Source organism: Budorcas taxicolor, chromosome 19 (genome assembly GCF_023091745.1).
Source record: "Budorcas taxicolor isolate Tak-1 chromosome 19, Takin1.1, whole genome shotgun sequence".
NCBI classification, from domain to species: Eukaryota; Metazoa; Chordata; class Mammalia; order Artiodactyla; family Bovidae; genus Budorcas; species Budorcas taxicolor.
Window position 1 is genome coordinate 53,156,761 of NC_068928.1, and position 20,237 is coordinate 53,176,997.

At 60.3% G+C, this 20,237-nt stretch overlaps 2 protein-coding genes across 3 annotated transcripts in view; one reads left to right on the forward strand and one right to left on the reverse strand.

The window, feature by feature from the left end:
• DNAH17 (dynein axonemal heavy chain 17) overlaps positions 1 to 9,359 on the forward strand; it is a 97,186-nt gene extending 87,827 nt beyond the window's left edge. Inside the window, exons 73-80 of the mRNA XM_052658323.1 lie at positions 1,286 to 1,513; positions 2,197 to 2,388; positions 5,758 to 5,937; positions 6,295 to 6,477; positions 7,108 to 7,290; positions 7,475 to 7,618; positions 8,076 to 8,301; positions 9,112 to 9,359. Coding sequence (XP_052514283.1) covers positions 1,286 to 1,513; positions 2,197 to 2,388; positions 5,758 to 5,937; positions 6,295 to 6,477; positions 7,108 to 7,290; positions 7,475 to 7,618; positions 8,076 to 8,301; positions 9,112 to 9,359 — 1,584 coding nt within the window. The remainder of the gene's footprint in view (positions 1 to 1,285; positions 1,514 to 2,196; positions 2,389 to 5,757; positions 5,938 to 6,294; positions 6,478 to 7,107; positions 7,291 to 7,474; positions 7,619 to 8,075; positions 8,302 to 9,111) is intronic.
• PGS1 (phosphatidylglycerophosphate synthase 1) overlaps positions 9,065 to 20,237 on the reverse strand; it is a 35,999-nt gene continuing 24,826 nt past the window's right edge. For both annotated transcript variants that reach the window (XM_052658324.1, XM_052658325.1), the window contains exons 8-10: positions 18,254 to 18,402; positions 13,636 to 13,764; positions 9,065 to 9,204 (exon numbers count right to left, since the gene is read on the reverse strand). In XM_052658324.1, the coding sequence (XP_052514284.1) occupies positions 13,645 to 13,764; positions 18,254 to 18,402 (269 nt within the window). In that variant the 3' untranslated portion in view covers positions 9,065 to 9,204; positions 13,636 to 13,644. The remainder of the gene's footprint in view (positions 9,205 to 13,635; positions 13,765 to 18,253; positions 18,403 to 20,237) is intronic.

Sequence of the window (20,237 nt, forward strand, 5' to 3'; positions counted from 1 at the left end):
TCCTTGGCCCTGCAGCCTGTCCAAGCCCCCATCCTGGTCCCCGCTGGCCCCACTGCAGGCCCTCCCCGGGTTTGGCAGACCCCGCAGCAGGGCGGACCTCAGTCTACGGGGCCTGGCCTGGCCCCATGTGGGGACCCCGGGTTCAAATCCTTCTCTTAGTTCATTTTACAAAAACGATCCCCACTACAAGTCCGGTTACCAACCATCTGTCACCAAAGACATTACCTCACCTTCCCCACCATCCCCGTGACTCATCTGTTTTGTAACTGGAAATCTGCGCCTCGTAATCACCCTTCCATTTCTCTCCTCCCACCACCCCTCTGACAACCACCTGTTTGTTCTATCTATGACTCTGTTATGTTTGTCCATTTGTTTTCTGGATTCCACACGTAAGTGAAATCATATGCTATTTGTCTTTCTCTGTCTGACTTCTTTCACTGAAGCATATTCTCCAGGACTGGCCACGTTGTTGCAGATGGCAAAATTTCATTCTTTTTTAGGGCTGAGTAATATTCCACTGTGTGTGTGTGTGTGTGTTGCAGATGGCAAAATTTCATTCTTTTTTAGGGCTGAGTAATATTCCAGTGTGTGTGTGTCACACGTATATAGGTATACCACATCTTTTTTTGATATTATCATGCACTCTGATTTTATACTTTAAATCCCATGATACATTATTGTTACAGTCAGGAGAGATTTTTTAATTTACCCATATATTCACCCCACCCAGTGCTCACCGTTCCTCATGCCTCCCTGTGCTTCTGTTCTATCCACTCCCCTACTGATGGGCACTTAGGTTGCTTCCACACCTTGGCAGCTGTAAACAACGCTGCTGTGAACACAGGGCTGCGTGTATCTTTTGGAATCGGAGTTTTCATTTTCTTGGATAAATGTCCAGAATTGGGGTTGCTGGGTAACAACATAGTTCTACCCTTCATTTTCTGTGAGGAACCTACAAACTGCTACCCACAGGGGCTTCGCCAATTTACAATCCCACCAACAGTGCATGAGAGTAGCCTTTTCTCCAGGTCATTGCTTTCCACCCAAGCCTCTCAGAGGAAGGGCAGGGACCATGTAATCTCAGTCCTGATGCTGGGTGGAGGGCGGGAAGGACTCACCGAGGCGGGAGGCCCTAAACTAACTGAGCACCAGCCTCAACTCTGGGGCCTCAGTCACTGCGTGAGATGACCCAGTGTGGCCAGCGCCCCGGGGAAGGGCAAACGGCAGGGTCGGGGCCTGTCCTGGGGAGGAGCATGTGGGCGCTGAGCCCTGGTCTTGGCCGCAGAACATCCACCTGGTGGCCCGGTGGCTGAGCACCCTGGACAAGAAGCTGGAGCGGCACAGCGCCGGCAGCCACAACGACTACCGAGTGTTCATCAGCGCCGAGCCGGCCCCCAGCCCCGAGAGCCACATCATCCCCCAGGGCATCCTGGAGAACGCCATCAAGATCACCAACGAGCCGCCCACGGGCATGTACGCCAACCTGCACAAGGCCCTAGACCTCTTCACACAGGTGGGGGCGGCCTCCCTGACGCCCTGCGCGGGACCCCTCCCGCGCTTTTCACCGGCACTTTTCCCCACCGTGGCCACCCGATAGATGTCTGCCCCCGATCTGGCTTTCTGGCCCCAGGCCTGCCACCCCCACAGAGCACTTGGCCTCCGGGTGGTGCTCGCAGGCCTGAGCGGGGGAGGAGGACACAGCTTAGCTTCCAGAAGCCTCTCTGCTCAGAGCCACCCGCTTAGCAAAGACCAGTTAAAATCTCACCTGCCCAGAGAAAACTAGTGTTCAGACTCAGGGCTGGATCTGCCTTTCCCTGGGGCCACCTGCTTTCAGAAAGGCTTTGCTAAACATCCCCTCCCCCTTCACAGGTTGTTTTTGGAGAGTCTGGGGCGTGTAGACGATGAGGAAATGTTAATAATTGCCCAGGAATTATATTGGGGAATATTTTATTAGGAAGAAGTATCAGTATTTCACTTGTATCCAACACTTACGTGATACAGCTGCATTCAAAGCAAAGGCCAGCAAGCATTCTCTACCCGACTTTACAGACCAGTGCAGAGCAGTCAGTGGTCTTAGGGCCCACCCCTATCCTCAACCCCCCTTGCACCGCCAGTGAAGCAGCCAGCAAAGACGGCCCTGGCCCCGCCGGGGCGCCTGTGTGGACCCCACCTGACCCGGGGTGTGTCCTCCCGCAGGACACGCTGGAGATGTGCACCAAGGAGATTGAGTTCAAGTGCATCCTCTTCGCCCTGTGCTACTTCCACGCCGTGGTGGCCGAGAGGCGCAAGTTCGGGGCCCAGGGCTGGAACCGGTCGTACCCCTTCAACAACGGGGACCTCACCATCTCCATCAACGTGCTCTACAACTACCTGGAGGCCAACCCCAAGGTAAGGGCCAATCTGGCGCCCGCCCTTTTCCATTGCTCTGTCTCACATTTAAGAGACATTCCCTCGGTTCCATAAGCCAAAGGAAACCTGAACGTGTGAGGCTCCCCGTGACCCCACCCGTCTGAGAGCACGGTTAGCACCCAGGCCCTGGTCGGCCCCTCCAGCAGTCCTCAGCTGTCTGGCAATTTTTATGACTCCACGAGGGTCAGCATCTTTGGGAAGCCGCTCATCCTGCACCTGAACAGGGATTCCCCCAGAAAGGCCAGGCTCCTGGGCAGTGGAAGCCAACGAAGGGTCTCGGGGGCTGCAGGCCTCCCTAGTCAGTGTCTGGAGGCAGAACGCAGGATCAGAGGGCAGGCCAAAAAAAAAAAAAATCCCTGGAGACGCAGAGTGCTTCCTTTCGTTGTTGAAAATGGAGACAAACGTGTGAGGCGCTATGAAAGCCGCCGTGAGGGCTGCAGAGAGGCAGCTCAGCCAGGAACTCTGGCCGGAGGGCCCCAGCTGGCCTGTCTGTGGCCCAGAGAGGGGACTTGCGGGCGTGGGCCTGAGGTGGGGTGAGGCCACACATGAGCCCCAAAGCGAGGCGGCTATGGCCTTGGGAACTGAGAGCCGCCCGGCCTCCGGCCTACCGCGCTCCTCTCGGGATCTCCCTCGTGGAGTGGGGCCCTGGCACAGGACCCGTCTCTGTGAGCCCCCACCAGGAGGCGGCAGAAGGGGACTCCATAAACCCTGGGCTCCTCCACACTCCTGCACAGCAGCACCTTCCTACACTGACTGCGGTGGACGTTCCGCTGGCCCACGAGGCTCCCAGGGAACCCAGACTGCTGGGCCCAGTGCCTGGGGGGCGAGACACCTGCCCCAAGGATGTCTGAAGGCCTGAGGCTCAGAGCACCCCCTCCAAGCTCTAGGGGCTAAGAGACAAGAGGTGGAGAATACCCCCGCCCATCGTAAGAAAGCTGAGACGCACTGGGAAGAGGGGAGACCTGGGCCGGCTGTCCTCAGACCCTGGAGGAAGCAGACCTCCCAGGACGGCCGCCACCCAAGCCTGAGCCTGGAATGTTTGTTTGCTCAGTTCCTGGCAAAACACCCAACCGCAGAGAAAGCAGGAGGGCAGAGCGGGCGGAAGTCAGCCCTCCTCGGGGAAGGGGACGGTGGTCTCCGTCTGCAGGTGCTGGTGAGGGTCGGGGTCACATCACCGGCGACAGGGTCCGAGCTGCACATCTCAGGACACTCACACAAGCAAACAGACGCAGGAAGACGTGAAGGAAGAGCTGCATCATCACAGCAGCTTCGCCAGAGGTGTTCACTCCGGGAGACTCGAGTGGGGGAGCAGTGGCGCTGGGAACTAGGAGCCTGTAACAACATTTACGCAGAAGCTTCCCTCGTGACACACGGAACCTGAGTAAGAAACCGCTTCAGGACACAGGCCGTGTGCTCCCGTGACTGCCGGCGTGAGGGACGCTCAGCATCCCACTCAGCAGCGTGTGCTCAGGCCTGGGCCCCGGGCCTGCAAGGCCCAACCTTCCCTCATCCCAGCCCGTGGCCTCGGGGAGACAACATTGAGCAAACACCTGCGATGGGGTCACCCGCCGCCCACAGCCCATCCGTCCTCCCAACTCTGAGAAAGCCAACCAGGACTCTAAGGACAAGGCTTGGCAACTCGTCTCTGAGCAGAGCTCCAGGGACTCCATCCGGCAGGTGGGCACACAGCACCCGCCCCCGGGGGTCAGTCCCACCTCCCCGCCGACCCCGCGAGGAAGGGCCGTCCCGCCAAGAAGCCGTTTGCGGGGACCAGTGAGGCAGAGAGTGGGGTGTACCCGACCCCACGTGGCAGGAGAAACAGAGGCGGTCCCCGAAGCAAATACACAGAATGCAGAGAGCAGCTCAGCACATACTCAAGATAAGCAGAGAGAAAAAGTGAGTCACAGGTGACAACGAAGCGGAGATTAGTGTCCAAGTCAAGGTACGTGAGAGCACACCAGACGACTGGTAAGTTCTTGGGACTTCCCTGGAGGTCCAGCGGTTAGGACTGCACGCTCTCACCCCCGATGGGCTGGGCTTGATTCCTGGCTGGGGAATGAAGATTCCCACATATTGTGCGACTCGGCCCCCCAAAAAAGTCAACAAGTTCTTATTCAATTAACTATAACTTGTCTGTTCTTGGCAGCCAGCTGCCATCCAGGCAGGGCACTGCAGGAGCTACATCCATGCCCAACTTGCCCTTAAGCAGTTGCAATCCTCAGAGAAAATGAAGTGTGTGCAGTGAGGCCCCAGGCCGTGCGGTACAACGTGATGCACAGCACGTCTCAACAGAGGGGCACAAGACACTCTGGGTTTCAAAAGCTGGGTGCGAAACAACAAAAAAAGTGAAATACCTCGTTCATAGTTTTGGTGCTGAGTGCCTGCAAGAACAATCTTTCCACTTAAGTGGCTGCTGGAAAATCGGAAGTCTCGTTTGTGGCGTCCCCATGTGGCTCTCATTGCTGGACAGCGCTCTGCAGGAGGAGCAGCTACACGCTGGGACGAGGGGCGGGGAGGGGACGGGTTCCCAGCATTGTCGGGGGTGAGGGGGATCTGCACCCAAGTGGCTTCAGAGGAGCACAGTCGTGGCACTTGGTGGCTGAAGGAGTGGCACCCAGGCCAAGGGCACAGCGTGGAAGCGGGGACAGAGCCGAGGGTAGTGAGAGCGGCCGAGCGTGGGATGCGCACAGAGACCTGGCCACCAGTGGGGGGACGCTTGTGTGTGCTGCCTGGTTTGGTCGGGTTCCCTCAGGGCAGAATCGGGCTTTGGGGTCGGGGAGAGGGTACTTGCTGGAGCTGGCTCTGCTACAGAGCCCTCAGGAGCTCGCGTGGGCAAGGCTACTGGAGTATGCAGGGGACCAGGGCCCTGTGGGTGGGGTCAGCGACTGGACTGTGAAGACGAGAAGAACTGGACTGTGTGGCCAAAAGATCGCCGGTGCCCCAGAGCCAACACTCTGTCCACGGAGTTACTGCTCTTGTTGGAGATGGCGGTGCAGGGAAAGGTCCCAGGCGGCTCCCCGTTCCATCCCCACGTGGGGGAATGGGGGTGGGGTGGGCCTGCAGAGACTCAGTGCCGGTGCCGGGGGACTCACGTCAAGGGAGAGCATGGAGGAGGGGGGTGGGCACAGGGCCAGGGAGACGGGGTGGAGGCTGGAGAACCCCTCGTGGGAAGAGGGTCGAGGAGGGGCTGATCCCATTCAGCTGCTGGCTGGAGTCAAAGGGGAGGCAGGGCCAGCCCTGGGCCTGGTGACCGAGGGTAACGGGTGACCCTGCAGAACGGGTGGGGAGAAGGGGCAAGGGTGACATGAGGGCCTGGCAGGCCCCCTGATGGCAACTGTCCCCTCGAAGGTGCCCTGGGACGACCTCCGCTACCTCTTCGGGGAGATCATGTACGGCGGCCACATCACTGACGACTGGGACCGCCGGCTCTGCAGGACCTACCTGGCGGAGTACATCCGGGTGGAGATGCTGGAGGGGGAGATCCTGCTGGCCCCGGGCTTTCAGATCCCCCCCAACCTGGACTACAAGGTGAGGAGAGCACCCTCCAGGGATGGGGGAATGCGTGAGACACGGGCGCCCTCTGGGAGTCAGAGCAACAAGGGAGTGCTGGCTCATGGGCTCCCTGGTAAGGGCCTCTGTCTCCGACCTTACGGACAGACGCTCCAGGAGGAAGCCAGCGGGCAGAAAACAGAAAGAGGGTTTAAGAGGCAGTCCTCCATGGAGCAGGAGGGGAAACACCCTGTTTGCGGTGGGGGCGGCCCCAACAGGGAGTCGGCCCAGAGGGCAAGGGGTGGACGGAAGGTTCTGGGAAGCGAGGCTTCATGCAAGGACGACGCAGGCTCCAGCTCGCGCAGCTCTCCCTGCTCACCCAACCCCCTTTTACAGGGCTACCACGAATACATCGATGAGAACCTGCCCCCCGAGAGCCCCTACCTGTACGGCCTGCACCCCAACGCGGAGATCGGCTTCCTGACGGTCACCTCGGAGAAGCTGTTCCGCACCGTCCTGGAGATGCAGCCCAAGGAGACAGACTCGGGGGCCGGCACCGGGGTCTCCCGCGAGGAGAAGGTGGGTGTTCGACCCCCTCCCAGCAGGGGGCCTGCCAGCTGGCTGCTGCAGCCCCAAACTAAGCACTGAGTGCCGAGCTAGAGAGCGCCATCCCCACACGATGCCTCCCTCCCCAGGGCTCCCAATGGCCCTGGCCCTGCCCCGTGAGCACGGGGAAGGCGAGATTCTTGACTGGAGCGGAGCCTCGGTGCTATGAAACCCCACGACCTTTTCTCCAATGACTGACCAGAGGTCTACGGGTGGGCAGTGGTGTAAGGGACCACCACGGGGGCCACCCATTGAGAGGGTGTGACCAGCACGTCCCCACAGACAGCTCCCACCAAGGACAGGGTCACGACCCCACGACCACCAGGTGACCTGATGAGGGAGGGAGGCAGTGCCTTCAGGACGTCTGAAGGCGCCGGGTAGAGTGGTCACGCTCCCGAGGGCACAGCCAGGTGGCCTTGACGATGAGACTGAGGTCCCCCTCCCCAATGGAGCCCGGGGCTGCACCCCCATGATCCCCTTTTCCTGGCAACTCCGCCTGCCTCACTCCTGGGCTTGGAGGTGAACGTCGGGGCCGTGCCCTGGCCTGGCACTGGAGCAGGGCTGGGGCCCAGTGACATGAGGCGGCTGGGGCCTGGCTTCCAGGTGAAGGCCGTGCTGGACGAGATCCTGGAGAAGATTCCGGAGACGTTCAACATGGCCGAGATTATGGCCAAAGCCGCCGAGAAGACCCCCTACGTGGTGGTCGCCTTCCAGGAATGCGAGAGGATGAACATCCTGACCAACGAAATGCGGCGCTCGCTGAAGGAGCTGAACCTGGGGCTGAAGGTCAGAACAGGCGGCAGGACCTAGATGCAGGCTGACCGCCCTCGGCCACAGGCCAAAGAGCCTGAGGCCACTGAGCCGCACCCTCGAGGTCCCTGGGCTGGAGAAGTGGGCACCTCAGGGCCAGTAACGCCTGGGTCTGTGTCACTGCTGAGTGTCCCAGCAGCCCCGTCTGTGTGTCCCCCAGGGAGAACTGACCATCACAACCGACATGGAGGACCTGTCCACAGCCCTGTTCTATGACACCGTGCCCGACTCCTGGGTGGCCCGGGCCTATCCCTCCATGATGGGCCTGGCGGCCTGGTACGCTGACCTGCTGCTCCGCATCAGGGTAAGGACAGGCTTCCAGGGAGCCGCTGTACGCTCAGCAAACCCGTCCCCAGGGCCTGAAGAGCAAGGCTCGGGAGCAGGAGTGTGCAGAGGTCCCCGCTGGCCCGGCCTCGGTCAGAGCAGGGCCAAAAGCGCCTGGGCCACACCTCAGGGAGACAGGCCTCAGAGTGCAGGCACTTCCCCTCGAAGGAGGCCCAGGGTGAGCTCGAGGTGGCAGCTCCCGTAGCCAGAGATGCAGAGGCCCTCCCAGCAGGTCCAAGAGGCTCCAGAAACTCCCGTCGGGGCGGCCACCTCCTGGGGAACCCGGGATGGGAGCAGCAGCCTTTCAGACCCGAGCCTCTGACACTGAGCGCCCCCGCCCAGACAGCGAGAGGGCACCCTGGGCAGGCGGCCAGGCCCCACCGCCCACGTCAGTGGTGTGGGGGCGGGGCAGCTCCAGCTCAGCCCCGCCCCTCCAGGAGCTCGAGGCCTGGACCACGGACTTCGCGCTGCCCACCACCGTGTGGCTGGCCGGCTTCTTCAACCCCCAGTCCTTCCTCACTGCCATCATGCAGTCCATGGCCAGGAAGAACGAGTGGCCGCTGGACAAGATGTGTCTGTCCGTGGAGGTGACCAAGAAGAACCGGGAGGACATGACCGCGCCCCCCCGGGAGGGCTCCTACGTCTACGGGCTCTTCATGGAAGGTAGCTGGTGCTGGTGGCACAGGGCCCTGGAGCCTGGGACAGGTGTACCTTCTGAGGGCAGAGGGCCAGAAGCCCGCTCCACCCCAGACCCGAGGGCACGGCGGCCTGGCCCTCCTCGGAGCCCCGTGCAAGGCCATCACGGGGCCAGGTCCCAGGGGCCGAGGGGGGCTCAAGGCCGGCGCTCACTCAGTCCCCACCCTGTCCTGCACCAAGCGAGGCCGGACAGGACCGCTGAGTTGAGCGCCAGCCCCTCCCCCGCGACAGATGTCACCCCCGTACCTAGGGGGGTGTCAGGGGCCCCCCGCCCACATCCCCAGAGATAAACACAGCAGCAGACGTTCTCCATGTTTATTGTGGAATTACAGGAAATCTCAGCGTCATTAAATAGGGTGAGTAGAAATAGGTAGGTTCAAGGTAGCAACAGCTCTGTATGCGTATACACATTTACACTGCGAGTGGACAGGACAGACGCCACAGGGGGAGGGGAGCGGGGAGCTTTAATTGGTCACTTTAGCTGGAGTTAGTTTCCTGCCCCTGAAATCAAGAAGGCTGACACATGAGGCTCTGAAAACACCACAAATGTAAACAATGGAGGCCAGGGCTTCAGGGCTGAGCCATCCCTCCAACGTTCGCAGCGAGACGCCCCCCACCACATCCTCTGCTCGCAGCCCCACGTGCGGTGATCCCGGTGCCAGTCTGGCCCCGGCACATCTCTGCAGGCCCCGCCCCTCCCTCACTGCCAGCGCGACAGACGGGAACCAGTCCCCTCACCCTGGACTACCCTGACCCTCAGGCGTGCCGTCCCTGCAGGAGCTCGCTGGGACATCCAGACCGGAGTCATCGCCGAAGCGCGGCTGAAAGAGCTGACGCCAGCCATGCCGGTCATCTTCATCAAGGCCATCCCTGTGGACCGCATGGAGACCAAGAACATGTATGAGTGTCCCGTGTACAAAACGCGCATCCGCGGTCCCACCTACGTCTGGACCTTTAACCTGAAGACCAAGGAGAAGGCAGCGAAGTGGATCCTAGCGGCTGTGGCGCTGCTCCTCCAGGTCTAGCTGGAGAGAGGCCCACGCTGCCCTGGGCCAGGTCCTGACTGCAACTTCAGACTCACAGCTGGGATCCCAGTCTTGCAAATGTCATTTATTCTCACAGGAACGGATGGCTGCTTTTTGTTCTCCTAAATAATTGGGGCACTTCATAAGCACATCTGGACTCATCAGAGAGGGGGTGGATAGGATTAAAACAATGAAGCTACTGAGCTAGGCTTGTCTGATTCACTTGAGCTGGCCTTCAGCTCGGCGCCTGATGGCCACCAGGGGCCTGGCACAGGCCTGGGGGTGAGGCCCCGATTCCCAGCAGCCGGAGGAACATCCCAGGAACCAAACCCCCAAAGCCTGACTTCCTACTGGGGCTGCTGGCTTAATCTTCCCCCACCAGTGGCCTGGAGGGTTGGAGCTGGAGGCAGTCACACCCTTGGGCCTGATGCTACATGTAAACACCCACCACTAAGGGGCCAGGGAGTTCTGTTCCTGTATAAACAGGAGCTGCCACCTCCACAGGCACTGTCCCCTAAAGCATTCTTGCTTCTCTGAAGGAAGGAAACCTCCCTCAGTTATGGTAATGCCTCCTCCCTGCCCCAGAAATCTGGAAAACAAGCTGCTTCCAGACAGGGGCCACTTCCACGCACCTCGAGCCCTTCCCTGTCAGCTGCCTACTTTCTGAGGTTGCTGGGAGCCGGAGGGGCCACTCTGAACACAACGGGAGGCCACAATAAACCTGCTCCGTTCTGGGCAGCACCGTCGTTGTCTTTCAGCTCCCGCCCTTCGCCCCAGCAGTTCTCACTTACTGCCACCAAAACAGACTTTAAAGCAAAGTCTATAATAGACAAGGGCATCACGTAATGAAGGGCTCAACACAAGAAGACGTAACCTTCGTTACAGAAGCACCTGAACACATAAAGCAAATGTTAACGCGTGCAGAGGGAGAAACGGACTTTCACACCCATTTAGAACAACAAACAGATCACCCAGAAAAACCGGAAGGAAACAGTTGTCTCAAATGACACATCAGACCAGCTGGACTTTCTAGAAAACTAGCGCACATTCCATCCAAAAACAATGTACATTCTTTTCAAGTGCACGTGGAATGTTCACCAGGAAGCATCACGTGCTAGGAAGGAGATCAGAAAATACCTGGAGACAACGAAAATAAAAACACAACTTTCCAACATCTGTGGGATAAAGCAAAACCAGTTCTAAGACTTCCAGGAGATCCCAGTAATACAGGCCTACCTCAAGAAATAAGAGAAATTTCACACAACCTAACCCACCCACCATCTAGGAATCAAAATCAGAAAATGAAGGACAGACACCCAACTCAGCAGAAGAGGGCTGGCTACTCAGCGGCCAAGAAACCCTGGGGTGAGTGTGTCCTCGGGCACTGCGACCCGGGCTGAGCATGGCAGTGGGCACCAGGAAGGCCAGGGCCCCCAGGCCCCCTGTGCTTCTGGCACAGGAGACAAGGTTCAGGAAAGGTTCCCCCCCCCCCCCACGCCCTCCACACACAGCAAGCCAGCAGGGAAGGGACGAGAGGTGGCCCGTCTCATCGCACCCTGAGCTCCAAGGGGCACAGGTGGCCGCCCTGGTGCTGCTCCTGGAGCTGCCCGGGGAAGGCTCCTGTCTGATGGCTGGGGACAGTGTCCCTATTGGCAGCCAGAATGACCTCAGCAGGACCAAGAGCACCAAGGCCCAGACCTGCCTGACTCTGCGTGGCCGTGCCAACGCACATAGTTCAGAAAAGCAGCTGGGCTGCCCTTAAGGCTACCCCAGGGGATGGGTGCAGACAGAACGAGGAGACAAGGCAGGCACTGAGCAGGGCCCACAGACTCCAGATAACAGGCTCCGGCAGGGGGCGGCTCATGAGCTGGACCCTGTGTCTCCTGGCTTAGAAGCAGAGTAAAGGAGTCTGCCCCTCACCCCCACACTCCCCGCGCCAAGGGATACCTGGCCTCGCTTTCTAAGTTCACCTTGATTCTGAAGTTCTGTAAAAACCTTTTGCCAAGGATTCCCATCCAATCCATGGGTGAAGAAGCAGTCCTCGAAGGCCCACCTCTGAGGCCAGTGATCTGCAACAGTCCTGGGTCTGGTGGGGCTGAGCCGGAGAAGGAAAAGTATCCCTCAAATCCTCCTTCCCTGGGATCTGGAGGGTCCATGCCCCTTCGGAAGCAGAGGTTCTGGCCAGAGTCTGGATGCCGGGCAGCCGCCTCTGCTGGCCAGGAGGGGTCACTGTAGCCCTTGGTGTCCAGGCTGGAGGGACAGGAGAGCTACCACTCTGACTAGAGAACATAGGACTGCCAGTGGCCACCACGCAACTCATCCTAATCCCTGGTGATAACCACAGAATGGGGAGGTTTTCCAATTTTGCCTCCAGAGCCTGAAATAAAACAGTCATTCATTCCACACCACACACAGCGGGTCGGCAAAATTCTCTCCGTACTGTGTGAGACGATGCACCTTGGAGCTGCAATCCAGTCTCGGAAACAGAGACTGGGACGAGCGCTGCACTGCACCTGAAAGTGCAGCAGCCCAGCAGCAGCCCCGGGGGGAGAGGGGAGGGGCCCAGGCTGGGCGAGCCCCCGCCCCCAGGACGGTCCTGAAGGCAGGCGGCAGCCACAAGGCAAGCAGGCTGCCTATCGCTCAAGCCCGGTGTGGCACAGGCTCGCTCCGGGCCCACAGCCCCTGCAAGAATGGGAACGCTGTTTACCGAAAGCCTCCCTCCAAACAGAAACCCAGTGCCCGGCGCATTCCCCTGGCTTCCACCTCTGATCCTCCACAGGACGATTCAACAGCTGGCTTGAAGTCAGCGTTAACTGATGTGCCGCTGCTCCGGGCAGCGTGGCCGTGGCCGCGGCTCCACCCCACTCCCCAACCTGTCTGGGCCAGGGGCGGGGCCGGGGCCGCTCCAGGCTCAGATGGGGTGCCCCAGCCCCGGAGCCCAGCCCCCCAGGACCGGGCGCGAACGTGACCATCGGAGGCCCTCTGCAGGGAGACACGCAGGTCTGGAATCCTGTTTGTCTCCCCTCACCCCCAACTCCCTGCCACCGCCCCGCCTCTGCCAGGGGTGAGGGCCAAGCCTGGGGCCGGGAGGCCTCCTCTCTGGACCTGAAGCACCAGTCCTCTCTTCAAGCACCTGAAGGTGTGCGGAGCGGGCCACGCCGGCTGGGAGGTTTTTGAAATCTGCCCCCACAGACCCCAGGGGCAGGGGAGGAGCGCCCCGGGTAGAGAGAGACAGCAGCAGGCAGAAGAGGCAGCGTGGGGGAAAGGAAAGCAGCTGCATCTCGGCCTTCCAGCATTTGTTTACTCTCTGAATTTTTGTGCTATCTGAATAAAGTATAAAGTAAAACGCTGAGAAAAAAATGAACTGAGAAAATACCACCTTTTAAAGTGAGACTGAGGAGAGAACCGCGGTCCCAGGACACACACGGGGCGAGCAGGGGCCCCGCTCGGCCGCTCAAGCCTCCACCCTGTGCTCCTGCCTGCTCGCTCTCCTTCCCCCACGAGCCCCTCCGCCTGGCTGGACCAGTGGAGTCCGCACCAGCACGTCCCACCCCGAGACTGATCCGCCTGGGGCCAGGTCAGGGTCTAAAGGGATCTGAGCCCAGAGGGTCACACCAGAGGGATCCCAACCCAGAGGGTCACTCAGGAGAGACCCCGCCCCTGGCGGCAGCCCTGGGGGCCGTCCTGCGAGGCTCCTGTCCCTGTGGGACACAGCTGGTGGCCCGGGGCCTCGGGGCTCTCGGCAGGCTTCTGGGTGAGCACAGCGAGTCCCACCACCAGTCACCAAGACCACCGCGTGTCCGCAGGCGCACGCCAGGAGTGTTGGGGAGACGGAGTCACAGCCTGTCTGAGGCTCCATCCGCCCTGCACGGCCCAGGCAGCAAGCCTGGGTGCCCCCACCATGAGTGCTGCCCCTCCTCCCCGGCTGCCTCCAGAACCCCGTGCTCCTCGACAGACAGTAGGCACAGAATCTACCCCGCTGTCCGGCGGCCATGAGGCCCTGGCCCCAAGGCCGCCTCCGGCCCCCACATATGGGCGAGCATAGGCACGTCCCACCACACTGACCCCACCACGGCACTCGGACCCGACAGAGGGTGAAAGGGCTGCCTCATTAGCACCAGGCTTCCAAGCCTTCGATAACCACCCATGACCCCAAACACACACCCCTGGGCAGGTAACCAAGGACGGATCAGAGCGCCCGCAAGCCCCTGCAAGAGGCCCCAGGATCCTGGCTGGAGAGGACCACCCGTGGCCCCTACTGACCCCAGGTCAGTACCTGCCATCCTCAGAAGAAGTTCTTGATCAGCGGAGTCACCATCTTCACCCACAGCTTCACCTGCCGGCTCGGCTGCTCAAAGGTGGCAGAGGACACCACACCTGCCCTGCAGTAGAGCTGCTCCTGCTCCTGGGGAAGAGGGACAACCAGGAGTCACGGGGAGGCTCCAGGACCAGCCACTCAGCCTGCTGGGCCTGGGGCTCCGCAGGGGCCCTGGCACAGGTCGTCCCTGTGAAACATCCCTGGGGAAAGCTAGGAAGCCAGGGTGTCTACAGTTTTAAGACTGAGATGCGTGGGGGACTGGCAATTTAGAGCTGAAGGAATTCACCTGGTGGAGGAAATACTTAAAAGTGCACCCTCAATAAATGAGGCAGTGCAATTAAAATAACGAAGGTCCTTTTTTAAACGAGACACGGTTTTTCTTCTCTCAAGCTGGCATGAAGTTGTAACGTCATCAGTCCCTGCTGACTAAGGCCGAGGGAACAGGCATTCCTGGACACAGCTGATGGAAAGCAGGGGGCCAGGTCCCCGCCTGGAGAGCAACTTGGCAAAAGGTTATCGAAAGCTTTGAAAAGCTCCGCTTGCAAGAGTTTATCCCAAGAATGTAACTATGCAGTAAGATTTCTGTATATGCACATTTATCATGCCAACATTTATGACAGAAAACCTGGAAAGCACCTAAATGTCCAACAACCAGCTAATTAGGCATAACAGACCATAGGACACGCCAGCGTTCACCATGAGCTAACCACGCCCAGGAGAAACACGGACCTAACGACATGGGGAGGCACACCGCAGCCTGAGTACGAGGCACTGGCGGGGCATTAACTCACACAACACAGCCCTAACGCCATTAAAGAGAGAAAACCAAGTGACACTCTCCATAAGCCCACAGACCAAGACCGGCTAGGAACGATCGAAACAATTTCAGTGACTCTCTCTGGGTGAAAGGGTCAGCGTCTTCTAATTTTCCTTCATTTTTAAAGTGAACGAATATTACTTTCCTATTTAAAAGTGAGTTTAAAAAAGCTGACATAAGCCTTGTCTTACATGGTGTTTGAGAAGAGGACTGCACTGGTGGCCCAGCAGCTAAGGATCCACTTGCCAGTGCAGGGGCCGTGGGTCCAACCCCTGGTCTGGGAGGATCCTGCGTGCCGTGCGGCAGCGAGGCCCACGCCCTGGAACCTGTGCTCTGCAACGAGAGCAGGCACGGCAGCAGAGAGCAGCCCCCGCTCTACACACCGCAGAAAGCCCGCACCCAGCACGATGACCCAGCAGCCAACAATGAATGAATGAATAAAAAAATCTTTGAGAGGAAAAACTGCCTCTCTTTTAAAACATGACATCCTCGAAGCTTTCCCAAGGCAGAGGCAGCAGTCAGGAGCTGTGACTTCCCTCTCCGAGCCTCACGTCCCTTCATCTGTGAAACCCTGACTACCCCATGCCCCAGTGAGGCTCCCTCACCACTGGCTGTGCCAACACTCCAACCACGTTGGCACCAGGACCCCCAAGGGGGTGCCGGGGTGCCGCCCCCCGACCTGCTGGGGGCCGGGAACGGAAGCCGTGTCCCTGGCCAACCCCTGTGACCCAGTCAGGACGGGAGGAGGCGGGGACACGGCGCCCTAAGAACACGACAGCCTGTCCGCAGCTCTTCCCGTCAAGGGCTGGGGAAATCTAGTGCCCGACTCCACGTCTTCCTGCACAGCGTGCGTGCTCACTCCCTTGTGAGCTGGGCCGGGGTCCCTGGCGCTTCGCGTCCGAGCCGACTGTGCCGCCCACTGACCGCGGCTGGACGGGCCTGTCGGAGGAGCCGGCCTTGGCCTCCAGGGGCTGCTTTGCGGCGGTCTCCACAGACCCGGCTCCAGCTTTATGTTTTTCCAATGAATACGCAGCCAAGATCTCAATTAAATTACCAGAAACACTTTAAGTTTCCTCACAGCCTCCGCACAGGGAAGGAGAAGGAAGTCAGCTGCTCGGGGTCACAATGCTGTTCAAGAGAGGCTTCCCTAGGTCACCAGTGGGGAACCGTGCTCCCCAAACAAAACCAGGAAGCTTTCAGTTTTTACTGTACGTACTAAGTGAAGGGAAGGACTGTGGATTTGGATAAAAATATCTCCCCACTCCTGTGCTCAGGGAGACACGGACAGGGCCCTTCCCTGGGACCCCAGGAGGACTCCAGAGGCAGCTTCTGATGGCAGGGCCCTGGGCAGCGGGGTTTTAGGGACTTTCTGGGCTCTGGGGAGGTTGTACGGCTGGGCAGTCCCAGGATCGGGCCTCACAGGGGCCTCTCCAAAGGGTGGCTGTTGTCCCGGTATGTAAGTGCATAGGTGGGGTTACCCAGAAATGCCTTTCTGCATGTTAAAGGCACAGAGGTGAGCATGCCTCTAAAGAATGAAAGGGTTGCAGTGGCACGGACTGCCACCCTCCCAACAAAAGCCCTTGGGACTCAGGTTTGGGAAGGAAAATAAAATATCCCAAATATGTCATTTGGGGAAGCAGCTCCTGACCACAAGCAGCCCAACTTTTCTCAAGATTCAGGATGTGGGTTCAGCCCCCCTACTCGGGGAGCAGGGGGAGAGCGGCTAGCACCAGGACTCTGGGCACAGACTTGCTCCCCCAAATCAGCCCAGGCCCAGAGCCCCGGTCCTCGGGCCAGGCGCACCCTGACCCCTCTACGTCTGGGAAACCCAGCTCTCAGCAGCGAGGCCAAGGTCCAGGAGATGCCGCTGCTCCTCTCACCCCAGCGCCCTGAGGCCGGCCAGCCCCTGCTGGAACCTCAGCGGGCATTTGCTGGAAGCCTGACCATAGCATCTATGATCTGCTGAGCAGATCAGAGTCTCCCACTGGCCGCCCAGAGCCCGACCGCCGCCACTTCCCCTCGGCCCCGGTGAGGCCCTTCCCGGCACCAGGGCCCCGCTCAGGCACTGACAAGATTCCCAGATCGCAGGAGGCAGATCCCGGGGAACCAGGCAGTTACCATTTCCTCGTCCATCAACAAAGGCTCCAAGGATTTCGCAATAGTAATTCCCAAACACAAGAATAAAGGCTTAACATAGCCCCTGCACTTCTGAGGGCTGGCCTCCGGGGGTGTTATCTACGCTCCCATGACTCAGGAGGGAAGCTGGCACCTCCCCTGGAGAGGCTTTGTCGTAAAGGTCATAAATTCACGAACCCAAAGGATCACCCAGGCTTCACATGCACAGGTGCTGTGCTTACGTTCCCCAAAGTCCACCAGCACTGCTCCAGGCGATCAAACACAAAGACACACGTAGAAGCAGGGAGGATTCATCTGCACTCATTCTTGACTTTAAACGGAAAGACCACCACCGCGCAAGGAGGCTGAGACCGCTGCCCCTCTGGGTACCACAGCTGCATTCCTGACGCCGGGAGCCCAACGCTCTCCCCGCCCACCCCGCACCCAACCGTGGGCCCCTAGCGGCCGGCAGCAGGGGCTGGGGGTCCCGCGCCCCGTGACTGACTCTCCAGCCCCAGCTCGGGAGAAAGGCCTGCGGTCCTGTGAGCCACGCGGGGGAGTCTCTTCCCAGGGGAGTGGGAGGTCCTCGCTGGACCACACAACATGCCCACCGAGCCAAGCCAGACCAAGACCAAGCGCATTAGGTTCTCTCTTAGGACCACCCCTCCCCCGTCCCCTCGCTCTCAAAAATCCCTGCCTCCCCCTCTCACAGCTGCAAGGAAAAAAATCCTATTACAAGTCTGACAAAAACAACGGAGAAATTCCAAGACACCTTGGAAACAGGCCTGCCCTACCCCACCGCCATCCCCTGACATAGGCAGGTGGCAGGCAGCACACCAGCCTCCGCCCACCACCAGCCCCTACAAACGCACCACGCGGGGAGCCCCGCTCCTGGCCAGGCACACCTCCAAGCAGTCCCTCCACCACCACCTGCAGAGTCAATCCCAAACCAGATCACTACCCAGTGAAACACTCTGAAGGAAAACAAATAGAATCGAAGTTCTCAGCACAAAAGGATCGTCGTGCTGACTCGACGGCACAGCCGTCTGGGACCAGGACAGTCCGACCCCCACCACGGCGCAGCTCCAAACAAACCACCTCTGTCTGCACGGCCTCTGAGGCCATTCTATGGGTTGGCTCTTTTTTCTGGCTTCTGTCTCCACTTGCAGAGACTGGCTCCCCGGGTGCCCCTTCCGCCTGGGTGGCAACCCCACCTCCTGCCTCTCCCTCCTCAGACTCTGAAGCACCTCTAGGGGAGGGTCATCATCAGAATGACCCAGGCCACCCAAAGCTGCTCCCTAACAGACCTGGGCGCGGGTCCTGTGTGACCCTGGCTCCTACCCCAGAAGCTGATCCGCCGTCTCAGAAGAGGTTGGGACCAGGGCCGTACTCACATCCCTGTGAGAACAAAGCGTTCTTTGCCCATGTAGGGAAAGACCACCTCCGAGATGTGGGGGAGAGCGCCCGCCAGGGAAGGGCAGGCCCCAGGTGCAGGCAGAGGGATGCAGTAGGCCTCCCTCGGGACCGGCCAGCGGCATATGCTAGAGGACTCCGGTTCTTTCCCACCCTTGGGCCCCAGCAGGAGGCAGCCCCCAGGAACCAGGCACCTGACTATGCCCCCACCACCTCGCAGCCCCAACCAACCTGGTGAAACTGCTGCTGCAGGGCCCGGCTCTCCGTTACGATGGCGATCTGGGCCTCCAGGTCCCGGTGAACCGACCTGTACCCAAAATTAGGAGAGCCAATCAGCGTGAGACAGGGCAGGCTGCTCCCTGCCAGGTACAGCCAGAGGCCTGCAGGGAGAAGGAAACGTGCAGACAGGAAGTGAGCACGGCCGCCACCACAGCCTCTCCGCGCCGCGCTGACCTGGGGGAAAAGCAGGGCCACGGAGTCCCAGGAGCAAGGCCGGGGGATCCCGGGACAAGGGGACGGGCTCCCCTGGAGGATGGGCTCCTCCAGGGCCCGCTCTCAGCCCCGCGTGCTGACCTGGGGGAGAAGCAGCCCCGTGGGGTCCCGGGAGCAAGGCCGCGGGGACGGGCTCCCGGGGGCCAGGTCGGCCCAGCCCAGGCTGCCACGGTAGGGTCTGCAGGGTGCCCCGGTGCTCTGGGCCGGCGGGGACGGCGGCCCTTTCCGGTGCAGTGTGGCCCGCAGGGTGAGAAGCGGGCTTCTCCGGTGAAACCCGTGCTCAGGCTCTGTTCTCTCCCCCACCCTACCCCCTAACACTACTGGACACCCCCGTCACCCCTCCCAGACAGCGCGGGGCCTTTATTCCCCGCTCTCCACGCTGCCTCAGCCATGTCCTGGCCACCGTCCCGCCTCCCTGTCCTTTCACAGGCCCAGAGGGCAGGAGGCCCAGCAGAGCTCAGGTCACACCTGCTGCTCATTGAACAGGCCAGCTGAGCCCTAGGCTGGGGAGCAGCTACCCTTTCACCTGAGCCTGCAAAGAGGGTGACACCTGACTGGGTTTAAGAACAGGTCAGCTGGCCCAGCAGCCCAGAGGCACCTGCCCTTCCTCCTAGTCCCCCAGCCCCTGCCAGAGCAGAGGGGGGACGAGCCCTGCGCACTTCCCCCAGAGGAGCTCCCGGGGCCCTCAAGTCACAGCTCGGGACGTCTGGGCTCCCCTGGGGTTCTGTCCCAGGTGGTGAGGGTGGAGCCTGGGTGTGACTGAGTGGCGAGGGTCTGCTGCGGGAGCAGCAGCCCACATGCAGGCCGCTAAAGAGGCAGGGGGCACCGACGGGAGAGCCCGCATGGGCGAGCTGCGCCCACGTGCAGGTGAGCTGGCCCCGGGCCCCTCCCTCGCGCCCGCTGCCGACTGCGGAGAAGCCCACCAGAGCGCCGCAAGTCCGCCTGCTGGGGCTCGGGGGCTCCAGGCCAGAAAGGCAACATCCACTGGAGGCCGGTACAGCGCAGAACCTGGAGGCCCTGTGTGTTTCAGTCCTAGCCCAGAGAATGTGGTTCCCCCCTCTTTCCTTTTGCTAGAAAAGGAGCCAGTTAACACCAGAGACAGAGGAAGGCAGAGCGCGTGTGAGCAGCCACAAGGGGACAGCTCCTCCCTCGGCCTGGGAACACGCCGTCTTCTGGTAACACCTCGGCCACAGCTCTGTAACGACAGCCGCGGATTCTCTCGGAACCCTAGACGTCGCCTGAGATGGACAACACGCAGATCCCCTGCTCTGCACCGCATTCCATCCCCTCCCTCAATCCCAGGCCCTATCAGAACTACTTCTGTTCCCCAAACCTAACCTCTCCAGGACACCTGCGGCCCCAGACTCCCGTCCTCCTACGGGGCACCAGGCCTGCCCTCTAGCTTTCCCTCCACGCTGCACCAAGAACGCCCAGCCTGGAACACCCAGGGGGGCCGCCTGAGTCCTGGGCTCCTTTGCAGGCTGCCTGGTGCAGGGCTGGCCTCCTCACGCCCTCCCATCACCGTGGGTCTCTCTGCCGACAGGACCCTTCTGAAGGGCCCACAGGCACACACGAGCACCACGAGTGAATCAACGTGTGATACACACCAAGCTCCTAAAATAGAAGGCCATTTCCTAATTCTCACTCAGAACAAGAGCATTTCCAAGAACATCTTGGGTAAGAGATGACGATGCTCAGCTGCCTGTTCCTGTAATATGCCTGC